Source organism: Acartia tonsa, chromosome 13, assembly GCF_053477335.1.
Source record: "Acartia tonsa isolate MP-2025a chromosome 13, ASM5347733v1, whole genome shotgun sequence".
Lineage (NCBI taxonomy): Eukaryota > Metazoa > Arthropoda > Copepoda > Calanoida > Acartiidae > Acartia > Acartia tonsa.
The window spans coordinates 33,039,477-33,054,347 of NC_137272.1; the positions used below are offsets into that span (position 1 = coordinate 33,039,477).

Sequence of the window (14,871 nt, forward strand, 5' to 3'; positions counted from 1 at the left end):
TCATGGATACAAAAAAGTACAATTATAAGCTTAAAACAAGTTTATTTAGCCCCGAGATGCCAAAGGCACGGGCTAAAATTACTTATTTTAATCTTATGATTGTAAATTTTTGTATTAGAAGAAAACTAGATATAATATGATGCTATACATAATTTTTCAGTATGGCTGAGAACCATTTCTAATCCACCGGATATTAATCGGTTTCCAAGCGATATTGAAATTTTTTTACCTGAGAAAATAATTTTCCAATTCCATGAGGATATCCTTTCTTAAACGTCACTTCAAGTCTAAAAAAAGTAGTTGTATGGTTTCTGCCAACCTAATGGTCTTTTTTTTCAATTTCTTTTTCCATATAGTTTTAAACAATGTCTAAACCTTTTTTATTTTCAAAAAAGCTAAGCTTTCAACATTAGCAAGGGGTAATGCCTGCATTAACAAAAAGGCTTTACTCATAACCATGCACAAAAAGGACCTAAATACAAGTTCGTGAAATCAAAGTATATACTAGGGTAAATGCCTTAGCCCATAAACAGGGGCAACTCATTACCAGGAACAGTTAGGACTTCTCAGATAAATTCATGTATGTTGAATATTACAAGCAGATAATGCCGTTGGGTTCTCTCGATGATCATTCGTAGAAAGATGTCTGTCTGTCTTTCCGACCGTCTGTACATTGAGATCTCAGTAACCACTGAACCGTTTGGGCTCTAGTCTTTGGGGAATATACCTACTGATACTTTAATGGTGTTAAGCTATTTTCCTGGGGAGTGGGACAACCCCTCCCCCCCCCCAAAAAAAAAAAAATTCTTTTTAAATCTAAAAAACAAAAAATTGGGATGGTATTGATCAAACCTAGTTCATTACTTCTTGGGGCACTGCCCCTAGAGGCTAAAGATAGCTACCTGCTACCGTCTCTGAAGATAACCTCCCCCTCCCCATGGGCCATACCACGTCTAAACTGTCCCTCCATCCTTTCAAGACGATGTGAAGAGTCGGGGGCAAAGAGCCAGACTGCTTCGCCATGCAGGGAATGGTTTCTAAAATATCATTATTGATCAGTTTGCATAGCAAATTATTAGGACTGTTATTAATTAATCTTGAATTTATTTTTTCACAAAATCTACATTTCACAAAATCTATGTGTATGTAAATTCTACGCATGACCTATTATATGTATCCTTTTAATAAAGTAACAGGATGTTTGTATGTCTGTTTGTAAGGTTCTCTATATACGTTTAACCGATATGATTTTCCTTTACAGGGTACCTTCTCATAGGTCCTGGGAGTTTATAACTATTGTAGGAGGGTATCACCACCCTTTCAAGGAAAATCGCTCCAATAAATCGCTCGATCATTTAATACCTTTGGATTTATGCTAAATTTGGTTTTATTAAATAACTTGACTATCAGTATCCACTTATGTACTTATCTAAGTGTCTAGATGTAATTATACCTAAAGTTTCCTGTGATGACATCTCCTCTAGGTGTTTGCCATGTTCCATTTCCATTACCCATACCCCAGGAAAAACCTCCCTGAAAAAAAAAGATATTTTAGATACTAGAAAATAGATATGATACTCAATTTTACCTCTCTGTCTCTACTGGCTACCTAGCGGCAGGCCTTTAAAAAATTAACAAATAACGGTAGCACTGCGGTTTAAAAGATATGATATCTAAAAAAGAAAAAAATCTTTTGTCAAAGTCTACACTACCCCTAATGTCTATCCATCTAATCTATCTATTCGTCTGTCCATCCTTACCTTCTATCTATTCATCTAATCTATCTGTTTATCATTACATCATATCTATGTCCTTCATCCACAAAACAAGTGTCTTATCAATAAAAAATACTAGCAAAAATGTCTATCCATCTAATCTATCTGTCCGTCTGTCCATCCTTACCTCATATCTATCCATCTTATCTATCTGTTTATCATTACCTCATATTTATGTCCTTCATCTCCATACCAAGTGCCTTGTCCATCAACAACACTACCCCTAATGTCCATCCATTTAATCTATCTGTCCGTCTGTCTTTCCTTACCTCATATCTATGTCCTTCATCTCCATACCAAGTGCTTTGTCCATCAACAACACTACCCCTAATGTCTATCCATCTAATCTATCTGTCCATCTGTCTCTCCTTACCTCATATCTATGTCCTTCATCTCCATGCCAAGTGCCTTGTTCATAAACAACACTACCCCTAATGTCCATCCATTTAATGTATCTGTCCGTCTGTCCATCATTACCTAATATCTATCCATCTAATCTATCTGTTTATCCTTACCTCATATCTATGTCCTTCATCTCCATACCAAGTGCCTTGTCCATCAACAACACTACCCCTAATGTCCATCCATTTATTCTATCTGTCCATCTGTCTCTCCTTACCTCATATCTATGTCCTTCATCTCCATACCAAGTGCCTTGTCCATCAACAACACTACCCCTAATGTCCATCCATTTAATCTATCTGTCCATCTGTCTCTCCTTACCTCATATCTATGTCCTTCGTCCCCATACCAAGTGCCTTGTCCATCAACAACACTACCCCTAATGTCTATCCATCTAATCTATCTGTTTATCATTACCTCATATCTATGTCCCTCATCTCCATACCATGTGCCCTGTCCATCAACAACACTACCCCTAATGTCCATCCATTTATTCTATCTGTCCATCTGTCTCTCCTTACCTCATATCTATGTCCTTCATCTCCATACCAAGTGCCTTGTCCATCAACAACACTACCCCTAATGTCCATCCATTTAATCTATCTGTCCATCTGTCTCTCCTTACCTCATATCTATGTCCTTCGTCCCCATACCAAGTGCCTTGTCCATCAACAACACTACCCCTAATGTCTATCCATCTAATCTATCTGTTTATCATTACCTCATATCTATGTCCCTCATCTCCATACCATGTGCCCTGTCCATCAACAACACTACCCCTAATGTCCATCCATTTATTCTATCTGTCCATCTGTCTCTCCTTACCTCATATCTATGTCCTTCATCTCCATACCAAGTGCCTTGTCCATCAACAACACTACCCCTAATGTCCATCCATTTAATCTATCTGTCCATCTGTCTCTCCTTACCTCATATCTATGTCCTTCGTCCCCATACCAAGTGCCTTGTCCATCAACAACACTACCCCTAATGTCTATCCATCTAATCTATCTGTCCATCTGTCTCTCCTTACCTCATATCTATGTCCTTCATCTCCATGCCAAGTGCCTTGTTCATAAACAACACTACCCCTAATGTCCATCCATTTAATGTATCTGTCCGTCTGTCCATCATTACCTAATATCTATCCATCTAATCTATCTGTTTATCCTTACCTCATATCTATGTCCTTCATCTCCATACCAAGTGCCTTGTCCATCAACAACACTACCCCTAATGTCCATCCATTTAATCTATCTGTCCATCTGTCTCTCCTTACCTCATATCTATGTCCTTCGTCCCCATACCAAGTGCCTTGTCCATCAACAACACTACCCCTAATGTCTATCCATCTAATCTATCTGTTTATCATTACCTCATATCTATGTCCCTCATCTCCATACCATGTGCCCTGTCCATCAACAACACTACCCCTAATGTCCATCCATCTAATCTATCTGTCCATCTGTCTCTCCTTACCTCATATCTATGTCCTTCATCTCCATACCAAGTGCCTTGTCCATCAAAGACACCGGCTGTAAAAGTACCATTGTACATTAATCCTCCCTTAAAAAAGTATATTTTTCATAAGTCCAGGGATCTAAAGGGATAAGACAATGACCGATAAATTAATGTACATCTCAATGTTTTATTTGTTAATACATAAAATTACCCTTTCTGTAGATTACAATTAGTGGTTGGAACGTTTAAACACTCAACTTAATAAACCAACCAATCAAAATTCATTAAAGTCCTCAAAGTTGTTAAGCCAACGAATAAGAAAACTTGTTTTATAACTTTGGGGACTAGTGTAATAAATAGCCCATATTCCCTTCTCTCTATGTCATAAATCTGCCAAAATTTCTTGCATTTATTATATCATCAAATGTATTTCATTAGTAATAATAAAATAGAGGAAGCTTTGTATAACTATAATGCCTATGAAAAAAAGGGAAAAATTTAAAAACTTTTGGCCAAAGCATCCCGACTGACGTCATATTAGAATAGTCCATTATTCTAAATTGACGTCATTTGGGATTTTTCGAGAAAAAGTTTTTATTTTATCCCCCTTTTTTATAAGCACTATAAAGATCTTCAATGAAAATGCTTGATTTTGGGAAAATTTTCTTTCATTTTGCTTATGTCAAGCATATAATGTGGTTGGTAAGTTTTTGGTCTGTCAGTCCAGCTGTCGGTCGGTACCTTACCCTTTTGGTATAGTATAGCCCGTCTCCGCTTGGTCTGCCATGATTGTCCACATCTCCAATATAGTGGGATCCATTCCCATAATAGTAGGTTAGGCCATAGCAACCATCTAGATAGATAGATAATTAGATATATAGATAGATACATAGATATATAGATAGATGAATAGATAGATAGTTACTTAGATAGGTAGATGAATAGATGAATAGAAAATAATTCGACAGATAGATCTCCCATGTAGTGAGATCAATTCCCATAATAGTAGGTCAGCCCATAGCAACCATCTAGATAGATAGATAATTAGATATATAGATAGATACATAGATATATAGATAGATGAATAGATAGATAGTTAATTAGATAAATAGATAATTAGATAGTTAGATAAATAGATAGATAGATAATTGGATAGATAGATAGACAAATAGACAGAAAGACAGACAGACAGTTAGATAGTTAGACAGAAAATTAGATAGATAGATAAATAAATAGATAGGTAAATAGATAATTATATAGATATATAAATAGATAGATAAATAGATTATTAGATAGATTAATCAGCTCGTCGTCGGGGAATTGATAGGTTTGAATCTCGGACTTTAGAAACAGTTCTTACTGCTGCTTTGTCAGATGTGCGATACTAATAGTTAGAGTAGTGGGAATGCCTTTGTCCAAAACAGGCGCATCTAATTACTATGCAGAGTTAAGACAGTGCAATCAAATAGTCTGTTTGTTGTTACTTAATTTATCACTCCGGTTGTTTGGACAGAAAAGGACAAATTGGCCCCTTTTGTGGGATAGATAGATAGATAGACAAATAGATAAATATATGACCAATAGATCATTTTTACCAGCCATTCCAAGCAGACATAGGTGATAAAATACTATCGGAAAAATATTGAGATTTTAGGATTTTAATTCAGGGCAATATGGATAGGTCAATTGAAGACTATTTAATCCTTATCTTGTTAAAATTATGGATTTTTGTTTTGTTTTAGGATAGATTAGGACAAGACAATGGCCGATATATTGATGTACATTCCAAATGATGATACACAAAATTACCCCTTTTGGTGGTTAAAATAAGTGTTTGAAATGTTTAAACACTCAACTTAATTAAACAACCAATCAAAAATAACTGAAGCCACCAAATTTATTAAGCCAACGAGGATCATGGAAAGAAAACGAAGTTTCCGGTTTCATCGTATTTTCACAGTAGCTTTTGAAGGGTTATTTTAGGTTAGGTTAGGTTAAGTAAATGCTAATGATTGCCCCGCAGGGTTAGAAAATATGCCCCGCAGGGCTAGAGCCCCCCGCAGGGGCTAGAAGTATGAGAAAGTCTACTGTGAAAAAACAACGAAACCGGAAACTTCGTTTTCTTTCCATGATCCGCCAACGAATAGGAAAAAGTAATTAAAAAACTTTAGGGACTAGTGTAATAAACAGCCCATTGTTTCCTCTCTTCATAATAAATTTTAGGTTGACATTTGATGTAATTTTCTGATTTGAAAAAAGTGGAAGGAAATTAATTTATCTATCATTGTCCTATCACTGTATTCCTGATTTGAATATGTAATTATTGGAAAATCTAAAGGCAAAAATTATTTATAAAACCTGGTAGAAAACTAGAAATATGCCCCCCCCCCCCCCCCTTGATATATTTAAAAATAAAAGATTTTGACCCTGTGATGTTATCCTAACCATTACGATCATAAGAAACTATTTTTTCTAGCCCCTGCGGTGGGCTCTAACCCTGCGGGGCCAAATGCCCAACCCTGTGAGGTAATCACCTAACCCAATATAACCTAACCTAACCTAAAATAACCTTTAAAAAGCCACTTTAAAAATACGACGAATCGCCCCTTAAGGTACGTTGCCACGAAAGGGACTATTCCCAGTTTCGGTTTTATCAAAATTGCCAGTCTAAATTTTCTTATAAAAGGATATCTGAAAATACTTGAGATTTTCTACTAAAAGTACTTTAGTCCGGTGTACTTTACTTTCTTTTATGAATAGCCATAGAATTTATCAGGATTTTAATTTTAAGGAGAAAATAATATCAAATATTTCTAAGGGACGTTGGAAGTTTTTGGTATTTCTTTTTAAAAGGACAAAAACCCACTTTTGGTGACTGAAATAAATGTCCATACAAGTAATCTGATAAGTCAAAGATTAGTAAATAATGACCACCTATATTTAAAGCTTCTAACTAGAATGTCGGCACAAGTCATTATCAGACTTATAGGTCGACAAATTTCGATAAAAATCATAAAAATATTTTTGCAACGTTTTCCTTTGGTATTAGCGAAGCTGCTTTATAATTCACTTAGTCTGTATGTCCGTAAGTCGGTCCCTCAATAACAATTTCTAATATAGACGGCTCAAACGTTTTGTAAAGATTTTTTTGTAGCAATTAGAAAACAGTATAATTTACTTGGACGTCAGTCTGGCTTCATATGACAATTCTGTGTATGGGAATAGTCCCTTTCGTGGCAACGCCTCTTAGGGGCGATTCGTCGTATTTTTAAAATGGCATTTATAAGTTATTTCAGGTTAGGTTAGGTTATATTGGGTTAAATGATTGCCCCACAGGGTTAGTCAATTGGCCCTGCATGGTTAGGAGAAAAGCTACTGTGAAAAATACGAAGAATCGCCCCTCAAGGTGCGTTGCCACGAAAGGGACTATACCCTTGTGTATTAAAATTTCTTTTCTATGACTACTGAACATGTTGTCTATATATTACTTTCTATCGGTTTGTCCATCTATGATATTATTGTGCCTCGCCACTTATGGATGTTATCATCCTTGTTTTGAAATCTCACTTTTTCATTAGAAAAAGAAAAACTATTGGAAAATAACATTTGTTTTTGTCATTTAATTAATGAACTCTCAGAAACGAAAGGATAGGCCATTGGAAACAAATTATGACCTTTTAAAGAAAATGAAGTAGTGGGTTTCGTCGTATTTTCACAGTTGCTTTTCTCATATTTCTAGCCTCTGCGGCGGGCCCTAACCCTGCGAAACAATCATTAATATTTACATAACCTAGCCTAAAATAACCTACAAAAAGCTTCTGTGAAAATACGACAAAACCTTCTACTTCGTTCTTTCAATGATGTAAGTGGACAAAGTGACACAAAAATCAGCCATGTGACGCCATAAAAATGAGTGAGATGAGAGGAGAAGTGGGTAAGAAAACCCCAAAAAAGATAAGTATAATCTCTCGTTTTTTGACGTCACATGGCTGATTTTTGAGTCACTTTGTCCACTTACTTGAATGATCCATATATTATTATATCCATTATTTGAGTATGATCTATATATCCCATTTTCCTTATCCTGCATCTCTGCGAATTCTAGACAAAAAGGATAAGAATGGCAAAATCTCACTTTTTACCAAGGTATCTTAGGGGATAAGTCAATGTCCAATGAATTGATGTAAATCCCCGATGATGATACACAAATTTACTCTTTCAGTATATTACATTTAGGGATGGAAAAGTTTGGACAATCATTTTAATGACCAACAAATCAAATATCAATTAGAAGTCCCCAAAGTTGTTATGCCAACGAATAATAAAACGTTATAATAAAACTAGAGTAATAAACAGCTTAATGTCCCCTCCCTTCATGCTTTTCACCGCCGGCATAGATTGTAGATAGATTGAAAAATATGAGAAAAAAATATGTTGTTACCTGTTAGAAGAAAAATGAATAATGATTGTATGAAAATCTGAGTTTGTTTCAGCGCCATTCTAACAATCTAAAAACATAAAAAAATCACGAATTAATATATTCATATTCTTATATAAAATTAACAGGATGTTTGTGTGTGGGTGTGTGTGTGTTTACAGTGAAGGATATCGATAACCGCCGAACTGATATGGTTCTCCTTTACATTGAAGCTTTTCATAGGTCCAGGAAAGTTTTTCATAACTATTTTGAGGAGGGTACTTCAACCCTTTCAAAGGAATCGCCCCTAGAAAAATCCACACGCCCACTCATTAAATTTGTTTAATTAATTATTGGTTTAATCTATAATACAAAGTAGCTTAATGTCTGTCCGTCCGTCCCTTAAGATCTCGGTAACCACTGAACCGATCGGATTCTATTCATCAGGGAATTTACCTATTGGTCCTGTGGTAGTTTTAGGCTATTCACCCCCAACCTTCCAAAAACAATAAAAATCCCCTCCCCCATTTTTTTTATGAATTTTGCGAATTCGCAATTTTTTACGAATTTTGCGAATTCGCATTTTTTCCCGATGAGGGTAATAGAAGATGTAATTATACTTCTTGGGGAAAAGCCTCTAGAGGGTAAGGGCGAATTATGATAACTAATTATCCCAAATATTATAACTTCAAGGGTTTATATCGACTATATGGCTTTAAAAAAAAGGGTTATGGCTTACATAATATCGACATATCTACTGAATAATGACACTATAGCTACATACTTATGTTGACATAATAACGACACAATTTTTATTTGTAAAATGGAAAAATTGTACTGACATTCAATTTTGTTTGATGTTTTACTTTAAAATAGAAACAGGCTATAATTGACTTATTTCCAAGGTTTCTAAAGGGATAAGACAATGACCGATCAATTGTTTAACATTCCCTATGTTAATACACAAAATTAACTTTTTGTAGATTAAAATAAGTGGTTGAAACGTTTGAACACTCAACTTAGTGAATCAACAAATTAAAATTCACCCCCAGTCCCCAAAGTTGTTATGTCAACGAATAAGAAAACGTTATCATAAAAGTTTGGGTACTAGTGCAATAAACAGCCCATTGTACCCTCTCTCTCTCTCTCTCTGGTGCTTTCTACCCGACGAAATAACCATTACTGTGGCTATAAATAATTCCAGATAAGATGAGATTTTTGTTTTGTTTTGTAGTTCCCCTAATGAAATTTTTGTTAAAAAACTTTTTACATTAGCGTCTTTTAGAAAGTCAGGGGGGGGGGACATTTGGCTGTTTATTACACTAGTCCCCAAAGTTTTATGATAAAGTTGATTTTTTCGTTGGGACTTTTATTGAATTTTGATCGGTTGGAACGTTGGAAGTTCAGGGTTAGTTTTGAAGAGTAAAAAGTGTAAATCAAAAGTCATTTTTATCAGATTATGCCAACAACAAAATTAATGATGCTGTGAGTATTGGTGCAAAAAATATGACGTAACAAAAAAAATTAGCCAATGAGAGGCCGTTATTGACCAATGGTAAAATTTATAGTGGCCTCTCATTGGCTAATTTTTTTTGTTACGTCATATTTTTTGCACCAATACTCACAGCATCAAATTAATTTGTAAAAAAGATCACGAAACCTATGCGTGAATTTCAGCTGTTGTTGGGGGGCAACACATAGTATAATTGACGACCTTCACATCTGCCCCCAAATATTATTTTAGATTTATTTTGCTTTTTGGTTATACCTTATACCTGCATTTTTATTTACTCAAATTTGTGTCTTAGCAACTAAAAATTAAGGTAACTTAATTATGTTATGTAATATTTCGTAGAAAAATAGTTTAATTAATTAATTGGAATAAGAACATAAACATAGATTATATTTATAATTATTTTTATAATATGTAAATGATTTTTTTCAAAGCATTTTTTTTATATCATACATACCAACAAATAAGTCTTCAAAAGTATTTTCGTTGCTAAAGAATTTATATTTTGATTTTGCGATTATCTAATTTACCGTTTGTACTCAGACACGCAAATGCCTGCGCGAGGGGTGAGTCAACATTCATGATCGATTAATAAAAAACATTTTTGGCGACATCGCCTCTTAAGGGGCGTTTTGTCGTATTTTCACAGTAGCTTTTTTAAAGGTTATTTTAGGTAAGTTTAGGTTAAATTATGTTAGATGATTGCCCCGCAGGGTTAGAGACTATTAGGAAATAAGAGAAAAGCTACTGTGAAAATACGACTAAACGCCCCTTAAGAGGCGATGTCACGAAAGGTACTGTATACAACATTTGTTGTGTATTGTCGGCTCTTTCTTCCATAGGTTGACCCCCCCCCACCCTCCCAGGTTGCAACACCCTCGGCAACTGAACACAAAATGAAAAAATAAAGCTTAGTCGGTATTCTTCAGAATTATATATGATATGTAATAAATCAAATTTAGTCTTTCAGCATTAGAGTAAAACACTAGAGTGGAAACGGGTTAAATAACTGTATGTCCCCATCCCAAGACCCTGTGCCAACTCTCAATTGGGTCTTTGAAAATCAACCAATATTGTCGGGAATATTAACAAAGCCAAGTAGCAGAAAACAATTCGCTAGCAGACATAATGGGGGATTGGGGTAGATTTTCTGTGCTTGCTAGGCACTTTAATGTAAAGTACAAATATTTGACTAGAAGGATTAGTTTTATAAAAATATTTCTATGGACAAAATGTAAGTCCAGCTTTTAAGTATGCAGTCAAATAAAGTTTAAAAACAATTTAGATATGCTTTTTTGAAAGCGAAGCTTTTCTATAGTTAGGGTCGGTCCGTCCGTGACGGATAGCTTTTTTCGTTAATTTAGGCATGTTAGAATTGTCCTATCGATTTTAAACTTTGCATGGTGTTTCCTGCATTAGTTGGGTACGATTTAGAAAGCTTAGCAACTCTATTAATCATTTACCAAAATGTCCTTACGTCCATTTTAAACATGTTGATTTTTTACTTTTTTAACAACAAATTTTTATATGATCTAATTATCCGATTGATCTGATTTTTTGTTTAATGATTCCTGGGACAACAAAGTACAATATTATAAGCGAAGCAACTCTATAAATAAGTCATAAAAATGTCAGTATGTCCATAAACATTATTTTTTATCAAGAAGTTTTTCAACAAATTTACTAACAATTTTGCATCGTCTCTTATACATTTATATTCTGATTATTCAGTTAGGGGCGGGCAAAGAAAAATTAAAAATCTTTCTTTGATCAAAATTATCTTCTATTTATGGAGGAAAGTTCAATTGAAGATAATTTATATCAAGCAAGGGTAAATTTATTTAGATATGTGTGTCCATTAAGACCTAGTAAACGGCTTTAGAACTTCCGGGGAGGAAGGAATATTGGACAGTAAATTATACTAGTACCCATAGTTTTTTTTTCAGGCACGTCTCATTCGTTTGTTTAAAAGCTTGGGATACTAAATTCTAATTGATAGGTTTAAACTAGCAGTGTCCAAACTTATCAATCAATAATTTTAATCTACATAATGGGTAACTTTCTTCAGCATTTTTGGGGGTGATCATAAATTTATTGTCAACTGTGATGAAGCCCAATTTACATAACTTTTGCACCACGTCGTCTTCCTGTGACGTCATAAAATGAGGGAGATGAGAGGAGAAGTGGGAAAGAAAATCCCTAAAAAATAGATGGAGAATATGACGTCACAGGAAGACGACGTGGTGCAAAAGTTATGTATTTTGGGCTTCGTCTCAACTGTCTTATACCTGAAATTATGCAATTGTACTAAAGTTTTGTTTGGGGCCGATTTTAGGCTATATTGGAGAGTTAAATATGTCAAAAATGGTGAAAAGTGGGGGGGGGGGAGGCAATGTGGTGCATGATAAGATATTTTTCCAAATGGCCTGTCTTGTTATTTTGCACGCAGACTTTATCAAATAATTGTATCTAGCTGCCTTCAGGGATCTACAGGGATGAGACAATGTCAGATAAATTGATGTACATCCTCAATGATAAAGTCCCTCTTCTGGAGATTACAATTATTGGATGAAACGTTTGGACACTAAACTTAATGAATCAACCAATCACAATTCATAAAAAGTCCCCAAACTTAACGAATAAGAAAGTTTATTAAAAACTTTGGGGACTATTGTAATAAACAACCCATTGTCCGTTTCCTTCCTGGTCTAGTTGCCTACCAAATTTATGTTTGAGCAAAAATATTCCATTCAAAACTGCCAATTTTTAAAACAAAGGAGCTGAAACAATGACAACGTTATAGGCCAGGTAATAAATTACAAATAAAGCTGTGTTTTTAAAGCTATTGTATACTTTTGTATTGAGAATCGTCTAAATTAAGTTTAAACGCCAGAAAATTGCACCAGAGATATTAGAAGTGGGGTATTGTAGGTGGGAGGATGAATTATTATTTTTCCCTTTTTTACTAAATAGATGACTTAGAAAGAAAAATATATTGCTTCATTGCAGAAACACTGCAGGCGAGAAACAGTAAGACGTTCGCAAATTTGTTTTTTATTTGACACTTTTATTGTTTAAGTTTAGATATCTTAATTTCTATAACAGTTGTAGGATCTGATGCAGTTCACGGAAAATCACTACAACAGATTATTTGCATAAAATTTAAAGTTCCTTAAAGGTTGCTAGATTACAATTGGAGGCTTCTAGATTACAATTAGAGGACCAGTTATCTTTTAGGACATACAAATGCGCAAAAAAACTTGTTTTACGCGTCTTTTCTTTAGCCAATCGCTATTATTGGAATCTTTGCCATATTACTTTTAGACCTTGCTATGCCCCACAACAATTTACGGACGTTAAAATTCTTAGTTTTTTGGAATTGCTCTTTTACATTTTACCATAAACAGCACCAAATCAAAATCCTTAAAATGTTATTGAATTAACAAGATGTTGAGCATTTGTCAACCATTACAAATAAAAAACTCTACTTATCAGGGTGAGAGGGGACATTGTGATGTTTATTACACCAGTCCCCAACGTTTTATTACTACGTGTTCTTATTCGGTGGCTTAAAAACTTTTGGGACTATTATCAAATTTTAATTAGTTGGTTTATTAATTTAAGTGTCCAAACGTTTCAGCCTCTAATTGTAATTTACAAATTACAATATGTAATTTTGTTTATTTACATTGGGGATGTATATCAACATATCTGCATTTAGATCTCAGCTACTTATGCACGTTGTCATACTTGCATACTAAATATATTCACTTTCAAATGTTTACTAAATGAAAACCAAGTTTAAACTGAGTTCCTAACTCTAAAAAGAATTGATTGTTTGTTTTTTCCTACAGTATTTAACTAATATAAAAAGCGATTATGATTTTTAATTTGATTCAATAGATTTATAAATAAATGGATAAACACTTTTAATTGCGGATAATTTTACATTTTTGTATACAACAAATTTCAAAAATATTTCTAAACAGCATATTATTGTACAATAAAAGTATAAAACAATATATTTCGTTACACGAATGATTATTTGAAGTGATGAATTTCAATTTTATAGAAACTTTTTCCATAGGTAGTAGATTAATTTTAGTATATCATAAGAAAATGCCAATTTCCTATTAATTTGAATTGGTTTATTAAGAAACCAACTAATCATTAAAAAAATAATATTTTATACATTTGTTTAGTTCTTTAAAATGATTCTTATAAAAGGTTTAATTTAAATTTGTTAAAAAGTAGCATGGGGGTGTTTTTAGGTAATAAAAAGTTTTGGAAATCACCGAAAAAATGCTTGATGGGTTTATTTTTAGGCCCTAGGTACAGGAACTAGAAAGATCTAGCCAAAACCAGAGACGAAAAGCAAATAGAGAGAAAAATAAACCAGGAATTGGGCACCTAAAAAACTATATTGCTACCTAATTTCTTGGCAAGCAAAATGCTCATTATTATTATTTATAGTCTGTAATGCTGTAAAAGGATAACTGTATTATGGATTTAAAGGCAAAACAGTTTTCTTCAAATATCATAACCCTGTAAGGAAATATGATATTAATAGATAGAAAGGTAAAAAGTTTGGTAAACAGTGGACCAGTGAAAAAAGGAGATTTACCTCAAGCTGCCTATTCGAGCACATAAACTTTCCCTTACCCCTGGACATCCGGAAAAACTAGGAAAAAAAACTACCCTCCCTCGCTTATTTTCATTTTATTCTAAAAATAATAAGAATATTTCATACCGATAAGTAACTCTACTTAATTGATAAGTTTAAAAAGAATAATTATGATTAATGGTTCATAATGGAAAAAATTCTAAGATTTTAAAGAAAAAAATTTAAGACACGTCAGATTTATAGATAATATAAAAAGTAAAGTTCTTAGTCTAATATATTTTGACAGACTGACAGTCAAAGTAAATAAGTAAGTACAGGATATTGAGAATCTTTTATTTGCCATGTCAAGCTGCTTCTATTGGTGTGCTTAATTAGAAAGTCTGAGCGACCAGCCGTCAAGACCCTAATTCATCCTAATGTTCACAAAGCAAATATTTTCTTATATTCTAAATTCAATAAAATAAATCTCTTATGTACTACCTCGTAGATTTTTTCTGTTTATTTTGTAGATTTTTCATCAGTATCCCATAAAATGGTCAGCAGTAGGGTGCCAAGTACTTTTATTTTACTAAGAAAGCTAAAATATTAAGGGAGTAATAAGCATTTAAAAAAACAGATTTCGACGGACACCCTGTAGAAAGAAAAAATGTGAAGATGAAATTAAGATTAATAGATCATA

At 33.8% G+C, this 14,871-nt stretch overlaps 1 protein-coding gene across 1 annotated transcript in view; it reads right to left on the reverse strand.

Annotated features, from left to right (window-relative positions):
• The window catches only part of LOC145334915 (uncharacterized), a 40,262-nt gene that overhangs the window by 3,932 nt on the left and 21,459 nt on the right, over positions 1-14,871 (reverse strand). The window contains exons 3-8 of the mRNA XM_080180545.1: positions 8,080-8,146; positions 4,385-4,491; positions 3,657-3,743; positions 1,454-1,533; positions 903-1,037; positions 230-287 (exon numbers count right to left, since the gene is read on the reverse strand). Of these exons, the coding sequence (XP_080036671.1) occupies positions 230-287; positions 903-1,037; positions 1,454-1,533; positions 3,657-3,743; positions 4,385-4,491; positions 8,080-8,137 (525 nt within the window). The 5' untranslated portion in view covers positions 8,138-8,146. The remainder of the gene's footprint in view (positions 1-229; positions 288-902; positions 1,038-1,453; positions 1,534-3,656; positions 3,744-4,384; positions 4,492-8,079; positions 8,147-14,871) is intronic.